The sequence below is a fragment of the Carassius auratus genome, chromosome 50 (genome assembly GCF_003368295.1).
Source record: "Carassius auratus strain Wakin chromosome 50, ASM336829v1, whole genome shotgun sequence".
Classification (NCBI taxonomy): domain Eukaryota; kingdom Metazoa; phylum Chordata; class Actinopteri; order Cypriniformes; family Cyprinidae; genus Carassius; species Carassius auratus.
This window is the reverse complement of record NC_039292.1, coordinates 19,148,934-19,169,815: the sequence shown is the minus strand read 5'-3', so window position 1 is coordinate 19,169,815 and position 20,882 is coordinate 19,148,934. Positions and strand designations below refer to the sequence as shown.

Genomic DNA, 20,882 nt, shown 5'->3' with positions numbered 1-20,882 from the left:
AAGAATTATGGAAGCCACTCTGCTCTAGGGAACCTTCAATCGTTCCTTATAGTGCTTTCATTTACATTTTAATTGAGTAGGGAAGAATGTTAGAATCAAAAAAGCAATAAGCATTTTTTTTTTTTTTATCAAAAATTTAATAAAATGTACGCCTGCAATCACTACAGCAGCCTGGGTGCATGTTTATTTATATGTAAATATATATATATATGAGAGAGAGAGAGAGACAGTCATGGGAAAAAATATCTGCACCCTTGGTAAATATGATCAAACAAGCCTGTGTATCTGCATTGTTCATACTTTTGAACTTTTATTTTATTTGTTTTACATCACAAAAAATAACATTTCATTGGATATTAAGATTTTAAAGGGGGGGGGGGGGGGGGGCGGGGTATTACAAATGTTTTTCTCTAATACACGTTGACCATTAACGGCACCGTTTTTTTTAATCCTTTTTGAAACCTCCATTTGCCAGTTTAATATGTCTAAAATTAATGTTCTTCTATTATGTCTGATGAGGTTAGAGAACTCTATTCAATACCATCGATTTGCGATTTCGTTACGAGCAGACAATAAATTTTGAGAGTGAGAATGGGCTTGAATTTCGCTCTGTTAGATACATTGAATTGGCTCTGAAAAGAGCCTTTGGTGTTGACTGTGTGAGTCAGTCGTGTGTTTAGGCGCGCTCTCCACGGATGCGGCGGGCCAGCTGGATGTCTTTGGGCATGATAGTGACTCTCTTGGCGTGGATGGCGCACAGGTTGGTGTCCTCGAACAGACCGACCAGATAAGCCTCGCTGGACTCCTGCAGGGCCATGACGGCGGAGCTCTGGAAGCGCAGGTCCGTCTTGAAGTCCTGAGCGATCTCTCGCACCAGACGCTGGAAGGGCAGCTTGCGGATCAGCAGCTCGGTGGACTTCTGGTAGCGACGGATCTCTCGCAGAGCCACGGTGCCGGGCCTGTAACGGTGAGGCTTCTTGACGCCGCCGGTGGCCGGAGCGCTCTTACGGGCGGCTTTGGTGGCGAGCTGCTTCCTCGGGGCTTTACCTCCGGTGGACTTACGAGCAGTTTGTTTGGTTCTTGCCATTGTACCTAGATTTCCGTCTCGCTTTCTGAAACAGAATGCCTTTGTTTTGATTCTGAGCTGCAGCAACTATTTAAACTATCCTGCCGCATTGGGCGGGGCTTCAACAGAGGCATTTGATTGGCTATTGTGGTTACGTCACATCGCGAGGCAGCCAATGCCAATGACGTTTTCTGTTTTCGAACGAGTGGAGGCAGCCTTTCCCGCTCAAATGTTGTCCGTTCAGTGTCCCAATATTACAACCTGAAAATGCGGTTTTTGTTTGTCTAACCGTTTGTTTATCGGAAGACTACTCTATTAGAATCAGAGCTAGTGTAAGATCATAGGTATTTTTATATTTACAATAGACGTGAAATTGGGCTAGAGGGTGTTACGATCCATTAACGTTTAAGATGTTTCCACGTTCTTATAGTATCGATCGTTATATTTCGCTCTGCTCGCGCAGCTCATGAAACGCATCAAAACCTTAAAAAAGAAAAGAAATAATATAATACAATATAAATACAAATCGCTCTTCTCGAGAAAGTGGGTGGCTCTGAAAAGAGCCTTTCTGAGTGGTGTATTGATCTGTTTATTTGGTCTTGGCGGGCTTCTCGGTCTTCTTGGGCAGCAGCACGGCCTGGATGTTGGGCAGCACGCCGCCCTGAGCGATGGTCACTCCGCCCAGGAGTTTGTTGAGCTCCTCGTCGTTACGCACCGCCAGCTGCAGGTGACGGGGGATGATACGGGTCTTCTTGTTGTCCCGAGCGGCGTTTCCAGCCAGCTCCAGGATCTCAGCAGTCAGGTACTCGAGTACAGCGGCCAGATACACCGGAGCACCGGCACCGACGCGCTCTGCGTAGTTCCCTTTGCGGAGGAGTCTGTGAACACGACCGACGGGGAACTGAAGTCCTGCCCTGGAGGAACGGGTCTTAGCCTTGGCTCTGGCCTTACCGCCGGTTTTGCCTCTTCCGCTCATTGTTGGTTTTTTGTAACTGTAACGAGTGCCTAAAGCAGAAAATAATGATGTTTTGGCCTGACAACCAGCTTTATGATACCGTGCCCGTCTTCTATTGGTCCGAGGCTGCTACAGTTGCAAACCAATCACTGCACGTCCATCGAAATTCCAAACCCCGCCCCTCTTCTCTTTGCACAGGTCCTCGGCGGTCCTCTGTCCTCCTCATTCGCAGTAATGCCAACTTACTTAGCAATTTTGTAGCTAAATTTAACAACTTTTCAGACTACCCTAGAAACTTTTTCCCCCACAGCACATAACAAAAAATGCATTTATTTGGCAGCTTTTAGCATTTTTTGATAAGTGACTCAGACAATAAAAAGGCACACATATTTTCCAACCAAATTACGCACAAAAAAGGAAAACAAAGATGCCTAGCAGAACACACATCACGTGAACTGCTATTTGTAATTGTTCATCTTAATAGTTTCATAATTGTTAATTTATGATATACTTTACTAGTAACTTGTACCTGCGATTGTTGATCAATGAGTAATCCATAAGAAAAATAGAAAAGATACTGGAAATTTTGCAGAACATTATCAATTATCACCCTGTAACCAGAAAGAACAATGCGTAATTTAAAATAAAAATAAAAAAATCAATATGGAAAATTCTTTCATATGAACCTTGTGCCCTATTTTTACAGACTTTTCTGAGAGTGTAGCACACTAACTACTACATTGCTTAAAGCATCATTGTTGGAAAAGTGTAGTATTACTAGTTTACTTGCTATTAAAAAAAAACTTAAATTGTTATCATTCAAAAAATGTGTAAGTGTTCAATAATTAAATTAATTTATAAATACAGTAATTTATATTTCAATACTATATTATGCATATTATTTTACAAAAAAAATCAAAATTAACACATATAAAATCGTTTTTTTGCTGAGATTTGATGTTGTGACATAGTAGTGTGTCGTGATTACGCGATGAAATCACAACTTTATTTAGTAACTCTTAGCAACAAATGAACTTTCCTTTAGTAACTTTCTCTGAAAATTAGTTGTCAACACTGATTTGGCATCGAGAGCCCAAACAAACATGTTTCTAAAAAGTTGTACCTTCAGAAATTCAGTATAGACAAGCGATGGGCGATATCTCTTATTTTATATCTGATACCGATATCTTCAAGTGGCGATACCGATACCTCTAAACTAACTGATCTTTTAAATTATTAAAAAAATATAACCAGTAATTATACTCACTTAATATTAGAATTTAAAGCCATGTTTATGTTTTTTAACAATGTCAGAAATAAAATATACTATAATTGTATTTTAGTCCTTTAATGAAAGAAAGTGGTGACATTTGCCAAGTATGGTAGCCCATACTCAGAATCGGTGCTCTGCATTCAACCCATCCAGGTGCACACATACAGCAGTGAGAAATGAACACACCGTGAACACACACCCGGAGCAGTGGGCAGCTATAGATCCAGCGCCCAGGGAGCAACTGGGAGTTCAGTGAAGGGCACTTCAGCCGAGGGTATTATGGAAGAGAGCACTGTTCATTCACTCCCTTATACACCTACAACTCGAACCTTCTGGTAACTAGTCCAAGTCTCTAACCATTAGGCCACAGCTGACTCTATTGCCCCTTACTGAGGCAATAGCCTTAAAGGTGAAACTATATCCCTAAAAGGGAGCATATTATTACAAGTATGCATGCTTTAAGGGTAGATAAGTTAAGGTGCACCTTTGAGGTTACCCATGGTGTTACATTAATACTAAAATGTATTATTATTATTATTGTCATGGTAAATTGTGGTTACTGCAGTTTTAATATAAATGCTGTGGTAAACTGTGATAACTGTAATAAAACCATGTTTGCTTGTTTTTTTTCTGACATATTTATTAACAGCAATTACAGAACATAATCCATTTGAACTTTTAACAACCAGTTTAAATAAATGTACTTGCACAAACTTGCCAATTTAAAATAAATATTACATGTACACAAAAGTATGTTGTCAGTAAGATTTTTTTTCTCTTTTTTTATAAGTCTCAAGAACAGTAAGGCAAACGGTAAAAGCATCAATATTGTGAAATTAACAATTAAAAATAAATTTAATATATTTTAAAAAATTTATTTAAAATACATATGTGATGCGCAGCTGAATGTTAAGCATCATTACTCCGGTCTTCAGTGTCACATTATCCTTCAGAAATAATTTGCCGCTCACGAAACATTTATTATTATTATTATTGCTGCTTTATATTTGTGTGTAAATCGTGATGCATATTTATTTTAGACAATTAATTTTATATATAATAACAATGATATGTAATAATATGGCAATGGTTTTTAAAGTCCGCGTGAACCGGAAGTTTGCAACCGCTTTTACTTCCGTATTTTGATGTACTTCCGAGAAAAACGGAATATTGCATGAGGAAAGCAGAGGGCGTGGTTTGTTCCTGTACCGCGAACTGATTGGATGTAGTTAAGTAGGCGTTTCATTCAGAACCCACTGTCAACGCTCACGCGGCACTGACCGTTGGAGGGCGTGCTTGGGTCACATTGACGTCATCACAAAGGGTCCGTCGTTAAAGATCACAAAGGAAAACAATTTATTTTTTTGTGAATCGACTTGCAGTGATTAATTATTCACACAAAAATAGCATTGTGCGCTAACATAATGGTCAATTTTGATCTAAGGTGTACTTCAAGATCTACTTATGGTTTCTGATGCTTTTGGGAAACGCACCCCTATCAGATTCAGAACAAACCGATCCATGTGTCAGCAGCGAACGCTCTGTGATTGATTCGGTCCTTCAGGATTTGCTTAGGTCTCGATGAGCAGGAAAAATGGTTCTATCCAGAGTTATTAGGTTTATTGACCGAACCCACCACAAACAAAAAAGACAAAGCTCTTTAACTGAAAGAATGGGTGGCTCTTAAAAGAGCCGTTGGGGTTGTCGGAGTCAGATCACACTTCACTTGGAGCTGGTGTACTTGGTGACGGCCTTGGTGCCCTCAGACACGGCGTGTTTGGCCAGCTCTCCGGGCAGCAGCAGACGCACGGCGGTCTGAATCTCTCTCGAGGTGATGGTGGAGCGCTTGTTGTAGTGAGCGAGACGAGACGACTCACCGGCGATGCGCTCGAAGATGTCGTTGACGAAAGAGTTCATGATCCCCATCGCCTTCGAAGAGATCCCGGTGTCAGGGTGGACCTGCTTCAGCACTTTGTACACGTAGATAGCATAGCTCTCCTTCCTGGACTTTCTGCGCTTCTTTCCTCCTTTAGCCGCGGTCTTCGTGACGGCTTTCTTGGAGCCCTTCTTGGGAGCAGACTTCGCTGGTTCAGGCATGATGCGAGAGTAGATAAAAACACAATATCTTTTCCTCTGACAGCGTACTGGGTATTTATCGAAAGCTCATGCTAATTTAAGAGGCTGGGTTGACATTGTATGATTGGCTGTTTTTGCACAACGAATGAAGAAACCATGTTTCATTGGTTAGAAATGGGCAGCTGTTCAGACACATCCGCCAATCACAGGCTTATAAATCTGAATGTTTCCCGTACCCTCCCCCACACACGCATCTCTTATTTTCCCGCTCAATATGTTTTTGTGATGATGAATCTTATCGTTTTATTGACATACTTTTGTGCACATAATTCAATCAATTATTGGAGAGAACACGATTTACCGTTAGTTAATGAATTTAGGCTCGAAATTAAGAAAAAAAAGTATATTTTAGTGTGCCAAAACTTTTTTTTATGAAAAATTTAATCGAAGAACTCGTTGAGCTTTTATTTTTCTTACAAAATTCAGAGACTATTATGAACACAGCTTTTTCTGAAAATATGGGTGGCTCTTAAAAGAGCCGTTGGGAGTTTGTGAGTGTACAGATGAGTTTATCCTCCGAAGCCGTACAGAGTGCGTCCCTGTCGCTTCAGCGCGTACACGACATCCATGGCGGTGACGGTCTTTCTCTTGGCGTGCTCGGTGTAGGTCACAGCATCGCGGATCACGTTCTCCAGGAAAACCTTCAGCACACCGCGGGTCTCCTCGTAGATCAGACCGGAGATACGCTTGACCCCGCCGCGGCGAGCGAGACGACGGATGGCGGGTTTAGTGATGCCCTGGATGTTATCACGAAGAACCTTCCTGTGACGCTTAGCGCCTCCTTTCCCGAGTCCCTTACCGCCTTTACCTCTTCCAGACATGTTTACGACTTTCCAATTCTACACGCTGTACAGCTGAGCAGGAAAGTACAAAAATAACGTTACAATCGCTTACAGGACCTACTTGAAACACACGAATGCGGAGCTATGCAGCAACACACTGTTTATGGGTGTCAGTCACGTGATATTTTTGGTGCGGCTGCCATCTTTAGGACCTTGTGTAGCCTCGCTTCTGTCAGTGATTGGAAACCAAAATAACACCACCAACGACAGAAAACAATGCTCTTTAATCCTGATTTTTTTTTTTTTGTTAAGCAAACTGCTCACTCCACAAAAGTCTAGATAAAACTTACAAATTTAACGTTTGCTGATAAGCCATTTAGATCTACCTCATGCACAAGCTCTCTCCGTACACTCGGGACACTTAGACGAATCACATTGTATAAAGTCACAGCACTCTTTCACATTTCTTAAATTAAACTGATAATTCCTTAAATCTCTTGGGTTGATGAAAATCAAGAATATATATATATATATATGTGTGTGTGTGTGTATGATGATTTTTTTTCTGTGAATTCCAGAGCACAGATGTTACACGGTGTTACTTCAAGTTATGGTGTGGCTCTATAACAAAGGAACCATCATCACTTGAAATGTTTCATTATGATGAAACAGGCGTGCATCATAATTAGGCATGAAGTTGGTCAATTGTTCCAAGTTTGTATGCACATCCAGCTGCTTCATCTACAGTAATGCTGAGCTGTATATGAGGTTTGACTTAATACACTCATGTTGTTGCACCTTGGAGAATGTGAGTTCATGAGAGATGTCTTTGTCTCCCTGTAACCATCTTGCCAATTTCTCACTGCGGTATTCAGGATTAGGAAAACCTTGATTTCCCAATGTCTTCATGTACAAGTTGCACGTGGATCTTAGCTGGACAACCTCTTTGCATTCAATCACATTCCTAAGAATGTAATCCTTTACCACACAATATGACTTGTTATGTGCTGATATCTTCTGGGTCTGCAGGCTGTCAGTGTTGTCTGCTGCCTTTTCTACTCTCTCCCTTCCACGCTCATGGGTTTGGTTCTCTGTGTTGAAGTTGTTTCTGCATGATTGATGATACTTAGCTTCCATTACAAATATGTTCTTGCCCTGCACCTTGCAATAAAGAGCCTCTTTCTTTAATTCCTGTGCCCTATGTTCAATAACTTTCCAGCCTGGATCCTTGTGTATCCAACTCTGAAACTTTGTAAGCTCTTCAGTCTTTCCCTTGAACTTGGAGTTTGCTTTGTCAAAGAAAACACTGATTGGGAAACAAGAAGTAACACCTTCTTGGAGCTCTTACAGATTAAACTGACAGTGATTTGACATGGCGCAAAGAGTTCCTTTTAAATGATAATGATTCACCAGATGTACAAGCCTTTGACAGTTGTAAACAATCTACACTCACCTAAAAGATTATTAGGAACACCTGTTCAATTTCTCATTAATGCAATTATTTAATCAACCAATCACATGGCAGTTGCTTCAATGCATTTAGGGGTGTGGTCCTGATCAAGACAATCTCCTTTGCCAACCGCCGTTAAAAACGAAGAAGAAGAAGAAGAAGACAATCTCCTGAACTCCAAACTGAATTTCAGAACGGGAAAGAAAGGTGATTTAAGCAATTTTGAGCGTGGCATGGTTGTTGGTGTCAGACGGGCCGGTCTAAGTATTTCACAATCTGCTCAGTTACTTGGATTTTCACAGGCAACCATTTCTAAGGTTTACAGAGAATGGTGTGAAAAGGGAAAAACATCCAGTATGTGACAGTCCTGTGGACGAAAATGCCTTGTTGATGCTAGAGGTACGAGAAGAATGAACCAACTGATTCAAGCTGATAGAAGAGCAACTTTGACTGAAATAACCACTCGTTACAACCGAGGTATGCAGCAAAGATTTTGTGAAGACACAACACGCACAACCTTGAGGCGGATGGGCTACAACAGCAGAAGACCCCACCGGTACCACTCATCTCCACTACAAATAGGAAAAAGAGGCTACAGTTTGCACAACCTCACCAAAATTGGACAGTTGAAGACTGGAAAAATGTTGCCTGGTCTGATGATTTCTGTTGAGACATTCAGATGGTAGAGTCAGAATTTGGCGTAAACAGAATGAGAACATGGATCCATCATGCCTTGTTACCACTGTGCAGGCTGGTGGTGGTGTAATGGTGTGGGGGATGTTTTCTTGGCACACTTTAGGTCCCTTAGTGCCAATTGGGCATCGTTTAAATGCCACAGCCCACCTGAGCATTGTTTCTGACCATGTCCATCCCTTTATGACCACCATGTACCCATCCTCTGATGGCTACTTCCAGCAGGATAATGCACCATGTCACAAAGCTCGAATCATTTCAGATTGGTTTCTTGAACATGATAATGAGTTCATTTTACTAAAATGGCCCTCACAGTCGCCAGATCTCAACCCAATAGAGCATCTTTGGGATATGGTGGAACGGGAGCTTCGTGCCCTGGATGTGCATCCCACAAATCTCCATCAACTGCAAGATGCGATCCTATCAATATGGGCCAACATTTCTAAAGAATGCTTTAAGCACCTTGTTGAATCAATGCTATGTATAATTAAGGTAGTTCTGAACGCGAAAGGGCGTCAAAAAAAAGTGTTAGTATGGTGTTCATAATAGTCCTTTAGGTGATCGTATTTTCCCTGTAAAACTTTTATAGCAGCATTGGTGATAGCCAATTGAATCCAAAGACAAGTTCTCAAATTTCAATGGAACCTGTTCACAAATATCCCTCATGTGGTATGGTGAACTGACGTCTTTACAGAGTCTCATATCTCATATACTGTGTAGATATGATCGCTTCTTGCTTGCCCTCCCCACCTGCATGTGTTGAGTGTTGTAAAATTACCATACTCAGAAAGAGTTGAGACATGTAAAATACGTGTTAGGGAACTAATCCTCTTTGGAAGAACTTCAGCTGTGTTACAATATTTAATTTCCCCCTTGTTAAGTATGTTTGAACGAAAAAAAAAAAAACTTTAGCTAGTACCAACTAAGCTACCAACACTGCTAGTCAAGATTTCTGAAAGCCTGTGATTATAGTAAAAACTGTTGAAAAATCACTTTAAGTTATGACTACAAAGGTATATCTTAATTATAGTTTCAAATACTTACTGACATTTTTCCAAAAGAGAGAGCAGTGGGAGATGGCGATCTGCAGGTACGAACCGACGACCACCAACTGCAAAGCCCCAAAAACTTGCAGTTTATGCTCAGTCAACTTTTTGGACCTTTTTGGATTTTTTTCTGTAGCCGGGGGGTGCGCGTGGACCATACAAATGAAAGGTATACAGTGCATCAAACAATGAATGACAAATGTTAGACGTTAAAATACTGGAGGCGAAAGCAATGTTAATTAACATTAACGATGTTCTGTTTAATTATCTGAAAGAAACAGGAAATTAGTTACAAACGTAATTCTATAACGTTATTTTAATATATATATATATATATTTCATTTATTTCACAAATGGAGCTTTAATTTTAGTTTCAGTGAAGTCCGTTACGGTCTCTGCAGTATCTTCATGATCAAAAACGAAAGTATGTGCTACACTTTCAATCATTAGAACTGCGGAAGGAAAATACAAAATAAAAAGAAGAGTTTGTCTTAACATTCACTTACAGTAAGTTTACTTTCCATCTTCGTCTACAGAAGTGTATTATTTCAACACATATGAGATCGCTTTACATATTTATGTCATCAATAATTTGAGTATTTTAAGGAGCACAGCAACAGACACAAAAGAAATTTCACTGTTAGATACATTGAGGTGGCTCTTAAAAGAGCCTTTGGTGTTGACTGTGAGTCAGTCGTGTGTTTAGGCGCGCTCTCCACGGATGCGGCGGGCCAGCTGGATGTCTTTGGGCATGATGGTGACTCTCTTGGCGTGGATGGCGCACAGGTTGGTGTCCTCGAACAGACCGACCAGATAAGCCTCGCTGGCCTCCTGCAGGGCCATGACGGCGGAGCTCTGGAAGCGCAGGTCCGTCTTGAAGTCCTGAGCGATCTCTCGCACCAGACGCTGGAAGGGCAGCTTGCGGATCAGCAGCTCGGTGGACTTCTGGTAGCGACGGATCTCTCGCAGAGCCACGGTGCCGGGCCTGTAACGGTGAGGCTTCTTGACGCCGCCGGTGGCCGGAGCGCTCTTACGGGCAGCTTTGGTGGCGAGCTGCTTCCTCGGGGCTTTACCTCCGGTGGACTTACGAGCAGTTTGTTTGGTTCTTGCCATTGTATCTCAATTTCCGTCTCGCTTTCTGACACAGAATGACTTTGTTCTGGGCTGCAGCAACTATTTAAACTGTCCTGCCGCATTGGGCGGAGCTTCAGTAGAGACATTTGATTGGCTATTGCGGTGACGTCACAGCGCGAGGCAGCAAATGACAGTGCGTTTCCTGTTTTCGAACGCGTGGAGCGCGAAAGTCTTTCCCGCTCAAATGTTTATTTTTTTAATCATTTTTGTTTATCTGGAGGCTGCTCTGTAAGTATTCGAGCTAATATATAGGTACTTTTAGGATTTACAATAGATGTGAAAGTGTAGGGTGTTACTTTCCATTAACTCTGTTGTCTTATTGTAGTGTAATACCTTTTCCACGTTTTTACGGTTACGCTCATTATAATTAGCATCTGCTCGCACCGCTCACAGATGCATCAAAAGCTTACATATACACACACACGCAGATAAATTCAGGGTAGAGTTGTGACGTTCGCGAACGAACCGATTCTTTTGAACGGCTCATAAACATGAACGATGGGAGCCGAGTCGCGACTGGAGAGGAGCCGTTCTTTCTATCGTTCTTTTTTCCTATGCGTGTTTCAGAGCGCGTGTTTCACACAGATGCACACAAATGAGCTCCTCCGCGAGACAGAACAGTTATAGGGGGAGGGGCGCACCCAGCGCAGGCCAACCCTTTATAGCGTGATGATATTAGTTATTAGTTGTGCATGCATTTACATTGCATTTTGTGTTCATTTAAAACTTATTTTAAAATCATTAAAAATGTTCTTTTGTGATACTGTACTTGTATAGAAAATTTTCACTAAAAGCTGTTTTCCACAGACATTCATTGCAGCCCACTTTGTTATTGTTCATTGACTTGAAGGGGCTGATGTCCCATTTGCAAAGTTTACAGTAGTAATAGTATGTAGTATGTAGACATTTCCATTTTATTTATTCTAATTTTATCTACTTTAAAAAAAAAATAGTTTTCTATCAAAATGTTCTTGTGTGATAACAATGTTCTTGTGTGGAAGTGTTTGTAGTAAAAGCTGTTTTGCACAGAAATTCATTGCAGCCGGCTTCGTTTTTTATGTTTATTTGTGAGTAGGTATTGTATGAATAACATAAGTCAACGTAGTTTTACACACACACACACACACACACACACACACTTTGTACTAAAGGTAAATCAAAATAATGATGTCACTGTCTAAGCAGAGGGATTTGTGCAACCCTATGGAATATAGTCCACACATGAGAAATGAGGTAACAATCAATATTTCAGAATAATTCAAACTCAGATATTGGTGTGTGATATCTGAGCTTTAATTATTTGACTACAAATCTCACCTCATAATACCTCCCAGTGATTATTTCCAGGATAAACTGAGATGCTCCCAAGCTGGCTTCTTAAAACTGACTAAATATTTAAAAAGAGCCAAAAGAGCCATTCTTTTGAACGGCTCTTTGAAAGGAACGGATCGCGAAGATCCGGATCCCCTCAAAGAGCCATAAATCCCATCACTAATTCAGGGTTTTTTTGTTTGTTTGTTTTTTTAAATACAAATACAAAATCGCTCTTCTCGAGAAAGTAGGTGGCTCTTAAAAGAGCCTTTGGGAGTTATTTATTCCTCTGTTTATTTGGTCTTGGCGGGCTTCTCGGTCTTCTTGGGCAGCAGCACGGCCTGGATGTTGGGCAGCACGCCGCCCTGCGCGATGGTCACTCCGCCCAGGAGTTTGTTGAGCTCCTCGTCGTTACGCACCGCCAGCTGCAGGTGACGGGGGATGATACGGGTCTTCTTGTTGTCCCGAGCGGCGTTTCCAGCCAGCTCCAGGATCTCAGCAGTCAGGTACTCGAGTACAGCGGCCAGATACACCGGAGCACCGGCACCGACGCGCTCGGCGTAGTTCCCTTTGCGGAGGAGTCTGTGAACACGACCGACGGGGAACTGAAGTCCTGCCCTGGAGGAACGGGTCTTAGCCTTGGCTCTGGCCTTACCGCCGGTTTTGCCTCTTCCACTCATTTTTGGAGCTCACGCAGTAGCTACTACAAACGGGAAATGTATATAATAGACGTTAGAATCAGAGTTTAATAGAGAGTGCTCGTCGTCTATTGGCCAGAATCTGTCACAGATGAAAACCAATCACTGCAAAGCCCTCCAAAACTCCAAACCCCGACTGCAAGACAGGGGCGTAACCTGAAAGAGGCGTAACTTGACAAAAGAGGCGTAACTTGAAGTTTGTCCAAATCACACAGAACCACGCGAGATGTCAAAACGAGATTTTGTCGGGCTGCGTTCCAAACCGCATACCCTTTAATTAGGCACTTAATTTCAACAAGTACTAACTTAACGAGCGTTAAAAGAGTACACTCTTCAGCCTGAATGCGATTTGGATATCATCGTCCGCTATGTTAATCATGTGACTTACAAAGTTAAAACAAGCGCAAAAACGTAAAATATATGAGTGACCGGTTTAATTAATTTATTTGTAAGTATCTTGATAATCAAGAAAATTGCCCATGTTGTTGTCTTGTTGAAGAAACGGCTGACTTTTTATTGTTATTTTAATATAGCCAATACTGTTAATTAAAGTTTTTATATGTTTAACTCCACCAATGTGATCAAGTTTTATCCTTCAGTCATTTTTTTTTATTATTAAGAAAACCCAAAATCGTTATCTCTTGAATATTTTTTTCAATTACTTTGTGCAAAATCCTCATAATTCCTCACAGCATCACTAACTCAAAAGTAGTTTCCCTCAGCGACTGCAGCAATGTCTGCACAAGGGGTACATCAATCAGCTGCTCGAAGATCTCACCTTTGGAGAAGACTGTTGATTTGATACTCTAATAATGTAAGTATTACTACTCGAAAATTAACATTACCCCATAATGAATTGAATCTTTTGCCCACCCCAACACTTACATGCAATAACGATAAATGCCAACCAATAATTATATACATTTTTTTTTTCTTAAAATGACATTTTAGTAAAAGAAGCTAAATATATTTTTGTCGTGACATAGCTATACATGAATATACACTAGTTGAACAAATGCAGTCAATGTGAATACATCAATTTTCAGTCAAGCAATTAATACATTAATGGATAAAATATTTTTATTTTATTTACTGACAATAAACATGTCTAAATGACATGAAATAAAGAATGTATAAAAGTTAGCATCACAATAAATGCATACATGTGCAAGTCAACAACACATGAAACAAAGCTTCATTCAAACTCTCCATGAGCACCACTACATGGAAAACATTTACACAGAGTTTACAATGCATTGATTTATAACTTTTGTAGTGGGCTAAACCACCCGTGTGTCCTTGAGCAAGGCTCTTTAGGTTGATCAGGGGATTTTAGGCCTCTGATAAAAGCTCCATCGTATTTTTGCCAAAATCACATCCTCAGTGTCTTGTGGTCTTTCTCTAGATGTTCTCGCTGCTCTGGGGTCACTGAGGATGAAGAGACCACAGCAGCATCTGGTCCTGATGAGACCGTAAGAGCAGGAGTGATTGAGCGTCTCATCCGTGTCTCTGGACCTTTTCCAGGATGATGCAGTGGACTTCTCCATCCTCAGTGCACACACCAGTCTGCAGGCATTTTAATGTCCTGCATACACTTTATTCTTTTGTTTCAGGTTTTCCCTTTTTTTCACCTTTCCTTGCAGGTCCTGCTCCACCACAGAAGATCTGTAGCAAATGCACAGAAATCAAGAATAAGAAAAGAGTTGTAATAGTTGTTTAAATTTACACTACAAAAAAACAAACAAAAAAAAACAAACTACAACTTAACATTTAAAATGTTTCATTTATTTATGTAGTGTACTTACACCAATCCTTTGATGGCAGCATTTCTTCATCAGTCACTCTTCAGCAGATAAACACCGTGTCTCATCTGTCCCTGTAACATCCAGACAACAGTCAGTCTTCTCTGTAATATATCTGTAATATACTGCATTTACATGTTGAGCTAGTGGCTGATGTAACTCACTTTTTATCCAACACAAATGTTCCTAAATTATCAATATTGCAAATGGACAAATAAAATAGATAATATGTGTTTAGTTACTGTATGTAGATTTGTTTGTGTACATGACTTACACTCATTTATAGCAGTGTTGACAAAAGTGAATTCTACACAATATCATGTCTGTTAGATGAGCTCATCTGCAATACTTATCAAACATTATCCAGTCAGATGATAGACATTTAGTAATAATCTTCAAGATGTATATGGTTTATGTAAATCCACTTATGAGACGTGTACTTAATGGAGCTCCCTTGTAAGTTATGCATTATAAAACTTGTTTACAGCAAAATCACAAATATGCTGTATTATGTAGGTCACAGACAGGGTTTAGATTAAGCCAGGATCAGGCCATAGTTCAATTAGTATTGACTAGACTTGTCTGTGAAACGGGGATAGCATCTTTTCGCCTTTTAGTTTTAATAGACTATTAACCACAAAACGATACCACTTTATGAAAATGACTTATATACTTAAATTTAAAGAATTATTTCGGGGGGAAAAATATATATAATCTCACAGTAAGTTGTCATTCGTCTTCTTTCCAGTTTAATGACGGTTGGCATCCAGCTTATTGGTGCATTATACCGCCTTCTTATGTTCAGGAGAGTGGATCACATAATAGGTTTTCCTACTAAAACATCACTCACATTGTCCCCTAACATTAATATCCACTCACACATTATGCATCAAATCCTGCCTAAAACGCCTGCTTTCCTTAAGAACGTAATCAATATTCTACTCTTGTGCCCTGTTTAAAGCGGCCATATTGCCAACAACTTATCGTTTTGACATCTCTCGTGGTTCTGTGTGATTTGGACAACTTCCAAGTTACGCCCCTGTCTTTCAGTCAGCAGACGTACACGCTTGCAAACCCTCTCCTCTTTCTGCCAGAATGAATGAATCAACAGAAAATGTACATGCATTATATATAAAATATGGTTTTAATGCAGAAGAAGGTAAGAAAACAGGTATAAAATTGCAAATTGAAATATGTCCACAAGATTTTTTCAAATCAAGTTTGTTTATTGGCATGCGTTCTAATATTGTGTTAATACTTAACGTTAGATTATACAAGTACCTTAAGTGCTCAAAAGAATAAACCTTAAATAAATAAATAAAATATTATAACTTTGCTCTTTAAGTGTAGCAAGTGGGTGGCTCTTAAAAGAGCCGTTTTGTTTTGTGAAGAATCACTGACACTTACTTCTTTTTGGGAGCCGCCTTTTTAGGCTTGGCTGCCTTAGGCTTCGCCGTTTTGGGTTTGACTGCCTTGGCCTTCTTGGGGCTCTTGGCGGGCTTCTTAGCAGCTGCAGGCTTTTTGGCTTTTTTGGGGCTCTTGGTTGGTTTCTTTGCAGCTGCAGGCTTCTTGGCCTTCTTGGGGCTCTTTGTTGCCTTCTTTGCAGCGGTGGCGGCCGGTTTCTTCACCTTTTTGGGGGATTTCTTGGCGGTGGGTTTCTTGGCAGCAGGCTTCTTTGCTTTCGCGGGGGCTTTCTTTGCAGGTTTCTTCTTGGTTTCGGTTTGCTTCTTGTTGAGTTTGAAGGAGCCAGAGGCGCCGGTACCTTTGGTCTGGACCAGGGTTCCATTGGTCACCAAACTCTTGATGGCGAGCTTGACGCGGGAGTTGTTCTTCTCCACATCGTAGCCACCCGCAGAAAGAGCCTTCTTCAGGGCGGCGAGGGACACGCCACTCCTCTCTTTGGACGCGGACACAGTCTTGACGATCAGGTCCCTGACGCTCGGGCCCGTTTTCTTGGGTTTAGACGCCGATCTCTTCTTGGGAGCTTTAGCCGGCGGGGCAGCGGCAGCTGGAGCGGTTTCAGCCATGTCTCTGAGTTTTGCACGTCGATAGGCGGAATACAATGAAACGCTACTGAGCGGGGTAGCGGAATTTAACTGCCACATGAGAACCGTGTAGACTCAATAACCAGCTCCACAGATTTTCGCGCGCAAACCTGATGATCCGTTTAAAACACACACACACATATATATATATATATATATATATATATATATATATATATATATAACACACACATACACTTATTTTTTACATTAATATATTTATAACTCAATTTATTCATTATTAATTTAATTTCTGCGCTGGCAATTATCTATTTAAGCATCGTTGCATTATATCAGTGTCACATGATTCTTCAGAAATTATAATATTAGGATAAAAATACTGCAAACATTTTTTTTCAACGGTCTGTTCCACGTTGTCCTGTACATGTATCTGATTAATAGAAAACACATGCACAGAAGTAAACAGTATGATAAAAGTTATTTACGTTCTATTCGAACAGTTAAAAAAAAAAAAGTTTCAAAACATAATATGGAACACAATTCTGTTGATGGCTTTATTATTATTAGTGTAAGAAGACTATTATAATAAATCCAATCCTAAATAGTATTTCAAAGATTTTGATTTCAGGTCAGGAGTGTGTGGTGTATTTATGCAAGACTTTTTATCCAATAAACTTTAGTTTATATGCAACACTTGTTTTAACGACATATTTCATGCTGAAAGCTCTTTAACTGAAAACATGCAAAATTTCAGATCACAGACCCACTTTATATTAAGTGTCCTTTACTAATATGCACTTACGTCTAAATTAATAAAGTGACACAATGACCGGTCCATAGTGATTCCTAATGCTTTGTTTGTTTATTGCTTTGCTTAGTGTGACTGTTAAAGGGTTAAGGTGAGTTTAAAAAGTCTTGTTCGGATGTCTACCAAACTTGTTTTGTGAGCTGAATTTGTTTCTCTACATCAATAGTTTCTTAACTCTTTTGTTGCTGTTGTCTGCCAAACCCCTTAGATGTAAAATATTTGCTCAAGATACCCCGAGATTTTAAGTTACTATTTAAATAATTAATGACATGTTCACATTTAATAACCACATGACATCTGAAGTATATATATATATATTTTTTTGTTTGTTTGTTTTAAGCAAGTTTTATTTTCACTTTGTGGCCGTTGCACAATAATTAGCTTCACTCTGAAACGTTTTTTTTTTTTTCATACTTTAACTTTGTGCAGTTATAAACCATTGCAGATACTATTCTTTTGATTTTTCTAATCTTCAGATGCCGGATTACGTTAAAGACCAAAAGTGGTTTAAGCGTTAACTAATAGTATAGTAACAGTTAAAGCATATCTGTTACTTTGTTTCCTCAAAAGTCGAGAAAGAAAATAAGTGTAGTTCTGGGTTTATTGACTTAACCCACCACAAATAACTACATAAAGCTCTTTAACTGAAAACATGGGTGGCTCTTAAAAGAGCCGTTGGGGTTGTCGGAGTCAGATCACGCTTCACTTGGAGCTGGTGTACTTGGTGACGGCCTTGGTGCCCTCAGACACGGCGTGTTTGGCCAGCTCTCCGGGCAGCAGCAGACGCACGGCGGTCTGGATCTCTCTCGAGGTGATGGTGGAGCGCTTGTTGTAGTGAGCGAGACGAGACGACTCACCGGCGATGCGCTCGAAGATGTCGTTGACGAAAGAGTTCATGATCCCCATCGCCTTGGAAGAGATGCCGGTGTCAGGGTGCACCTGCTTCAGCACTTTGTACACGTAGATAGCGTAGCTCTCCTTCCTGGACTTTCTGCGCTTCTTTCCTCCTTTAGCCGCGGTCTTAGTGACGGCTTTTTTGGAGCCCTTCTTGGGAGCAGACTTCGCTGGTTCAGGCATGATGCGAGTGTTGAAAGAACACAATAGCTTTCTGTCTGCTAGCGTACTGGGTATTTATCGAAAGCTCATGCTAATTTAGGAGGCTGGGTTGACCTTGCCTGATTGGCTGTTTTTGCACAACGAATGGAGAAAACAAATTTCATTAGTTAGAAATAGGGAGCTGGACAAACATATCCGCCAATCACAGGCTTCTAAATTTGAATGCTTCCCGTACCCTCCCCCACACATGCTCTCAGATTTTCCCGCTCAATATGTTTTTTGTGCTGACGAACAAGAAAAAAAACGCAATTTTATTTACATACTATTATACACAATTTAATACGTTATTGGAGAGAACACGAGGTAACGTTAATTAATCAATTTAAACTCGAGATTAAAACATCTCATAAGTCTTTGTTAGTGTGCCAAAACGTTTACCTTACGAACGTTTTAATAATATAAAACTTATAGAGTAGGCTATGCCATAAGTTGACTACAAAATAACTCAGAACATTATGAAAAGAGCTCTTTCTGAAGATGTGGGTGGCTCTTAGAAGAGCCGTTGGGTATTTTTGAGTGTACAGATGAGTTTATCCTCCGAAGCCGTACAGAGTGCGTCCCTGTCGCTTCAGCGCGTACACGACGTCCATGGCGGTGACGGTCTTTCTCTTGGCGTGCTCGGTGTAGGTCACAGCATCGCGGATCACGTTCTCCAGGAATACCTTCAGCACACCGCGGGTCTCCTCGTAGATCAGACCGGAGATACGCTTGACCCCGCCGCGGCGAGCGAGACGACGGATAGCGGGTTTGGTGATGCCCTGGATGTTATCACGAAGAACCTTCCTGTGACGCTTAGCGCCTCCTTTCCCGAGTCCCTTACCGCCTTTACCTCTTCCAGACATTATAGCAACTACTCGAGCTTCAGGCAATGTTGTATAACTAAATGTTAACTGTTAAAGTCAGTTGAGTTTTATCGTGGCCTACAGGACCTAACTGAAACACACGAAGGCGGATCTATGGTACGTCACATGATACGCGTCATTCATTCACACGGTGATCAACTGTAATCTGATATTATGAGGCTTCTGCTGCTGCGGTATGTTTGCGTTTTGTTTGTACATACAGTTTACAAGTCTGACAGTTTATCAAGCTCTACCCAATTTTATTTAACTTTAAAATATACAGTCAAACTTTCCAAAGAAAGATTAGTATGCAATGTGAAACATATTGTTGCTATTATGTAATTATTATTATTAGATTCTTTTGGCAGGAATTATCCGTCCATTTTCAGTTGTTCTGTCCTTTCGCGGGGAAACTGGTGCTTATTGTAGTGTAATGGGCCACAGGCGAAGAAAACCCTGAACAGATGCAGGAAATATCAACATGTAATATATCTTTCCTGCAATCTTCAGCCAGAAGAGTTCTGAAGTTACTGTGCGGCCTGCAACAAAGAGACCCTCATAACTTGAAATGCTTCATTGTGATGCAGCAGACGTTCATCAGAGGAGCACCAGGACAAGACCACAGGAAACAGATGATTCTTCTGCACAATCTGACTTTGCTGCAGCCTGGAATTGAACTACTGGTTTCGTCTGGTCAGAGGAGAACTGGCCCCCCAACTGAGCCTGGTTTCTCCCAAGGTTTTTTTCTCCATTCTGTCATCGATGGAGTTTCGGTTACTTGCCGCTGTCGCCTCTGGCTTGCTTAGTTGGGGTCACTTCATCTACAGCGATATCGTTGACTTGATTGCAAATAAATACACAGACACTATTTAACTGAACATAGATGACATCACTGAATTCAATAATGAACTGCCTTTAACTATCATTTTGCATTATTGAAACACTGTTTTCCTAAAGAATGTTGTTCTGTTGCTTTGACGCAATGTATTTTGTTTAAAGCGCTATATAAATAAAGGTGACTTAAATAAAGGTAATCTTACATGTCTCAGTCTTTTAGATTAGTCACATTAGGGATGTTCATTTTAACCGGTTGAACATTAAGAATTTTGACCGATTAATACAATCAGTTAAAAACATTAAAAAAGGTTTGATTCATGGTTAAAATATGCTATGCATATAAAATATTGTGTATACAAACATTATAATAAACTGTAAACATAGCTAGGCTATTTAAGTTCCCTCACTCCACAGTAAATCATTTCAATTAACAGTATTTAGAACAGAACAAGAATTAACTGTAGGCCTTTCAGAAGTTATAGAAACGACAAGCCAAAACAAATTCATTTAGGCTTAAACGAAACTGAAAACATGTTGGGTCTTTCATTCGACACAAATGAAAATGTTTACGTATTCACAATGTATTTGAATGACAAATTATTATTATTATGTTCTTCACTCACATTCCAATATCCAATATGTTTTGCATAACATCACTGCAGAACAGTGTTAACACTACACAGCACTGATTTTACTACAGATATAAACTGAGCAGTGTGTTTTTTGACTGACAGTATTTTTTTATGATAATGAAGGCTGCATTGTCAAAGTAGCAATACTTAATTGTGTGCGTGCATGCGGCGCCATCGCAATCACTTGAGTTTTTCCTTCTAACAGTGGAACAATCTTCTCTTTTTAAGCAGGCCAACATCCATCTACATGTGCATTTCTAATATGTTCCCTTTGTGGTGGTCATCTGCCCAGCAT

General features: G+C 40.4%; 7 protein-coding genes across 8 annotated transcripts in view; 1 reads left to right on the top strand and 6 right to left on the bottom strand.

The window, feature by feature from the left end:
- LOC113067252 (protein brambleberry-like) overlaps positions 1–20,882 on the top strand; it is a 38,173-nt gene that overhangs the window by 11,073 nt on the left and 6,218 nt on the right. The window lies entirely within an intron of this gene.
- On the bottom strand, positions 393–1,245 carry LOC113067255 (histone H3-like). Its single transcript, XM_026239597.1, has one exon. It carries the CDS (start codon positions 1,085–1,087, stop codon positions 677–679), a length of 411 nt encoding a protein of 136 aa, XP_026095382.1. The 5' UTR covers positions 1,088–1,245; the 3' UTR covers positions 393–676.
- LOC113067258 (histone H2A) lies at positions 1,426–2,087 on the bottom strand. The gene has a single exon (XM_026239599.1). The coding sequence runs from the start codon at positions 2,040–2,042 to the stop codon at positions 1,656–1,658; it is 387 nt and encodes a 128-aa protein (XP_026095384.1). The 5' UTR covers positions 2,043–2,087; the 3' UTR covers positions 1,426–1,655.
- On the bottom strand, positions 4,458–5,430 carry LOC113067261 (histone H2B). Its single transcript, XM_026239603.1, has one exon. The coding sequence runs from the start codon at positions 5,389–5,391 to the stop codon at positions 5,017–5,019; it is 375 nt and encodes a 124-aa protein (XP_026095388.1). The 5' UTR covers positions 5,392–5,430; the 3' UTR covers positions 4,458–5,016.
- On the bottom strand, positions 11,960–12,652 carry LOC113067256 (histone H2A). The gene has a single exon (XM_026239598.1). The coding sequence runs from the start codon at positions 12,524–12,526 to the stop codon at positions 12,140–12,142; it is 387 nt and encodes a 128-aa protein (XP_026095383.1). The 5' UTR covers positions 12,527–12,652; the 3' UTR covers positions 11,960–12,139.
- On the bottom strand, positions 13,603–16,506 carry LOC113067253 (histone H1-like). Of its 2 annotated transcripts, XM_026239595.1 has the most exons (4): positions 15,754–16,506; positions 15,067–15,433; positions 14,350–14,420; positions 13,603–14,209 (listed from the first exon to the last, which is right to left on the bottom strand). In XM_026239595.1, the coding sequence occupies exons 1-2, from the start codon at positions 16,449–16,451 to the stop codon at positions 15,397–15,399; spliced, it is 735 nt and encodes a 244-aa protein (XP_026095380.1). In that variant the 5' UTR covers positions 16,452–16,506; the 3' UTR covers positions 13,603–14,209; positions 14,350–14,420; positions 15,067–15,396. The 2 variants fall into 2 exon arrangements, with proteins under 2 accessions (XP_026095380.1, XP_026095381.1); XM_026239596.1 differs by lacking the exon at positions 15,067–15,433 and having other exon boundaries at positions 15,754–16,502.
- Positions 17,188–18,790, bottom strand: LOC113067259 (histone H2B). The gene has a single exon (XM_026239600.1). The coding sequence runs from the start codon at positions 18,235–18,237 to the stop codon at positions 17,863–17,865; it is 375 nt and encodes a 124-aa protein (XP_026095385.1). The 5' UTR covers positions 18,238–18,790; the 3' UTR covers positions 17,188–17,862.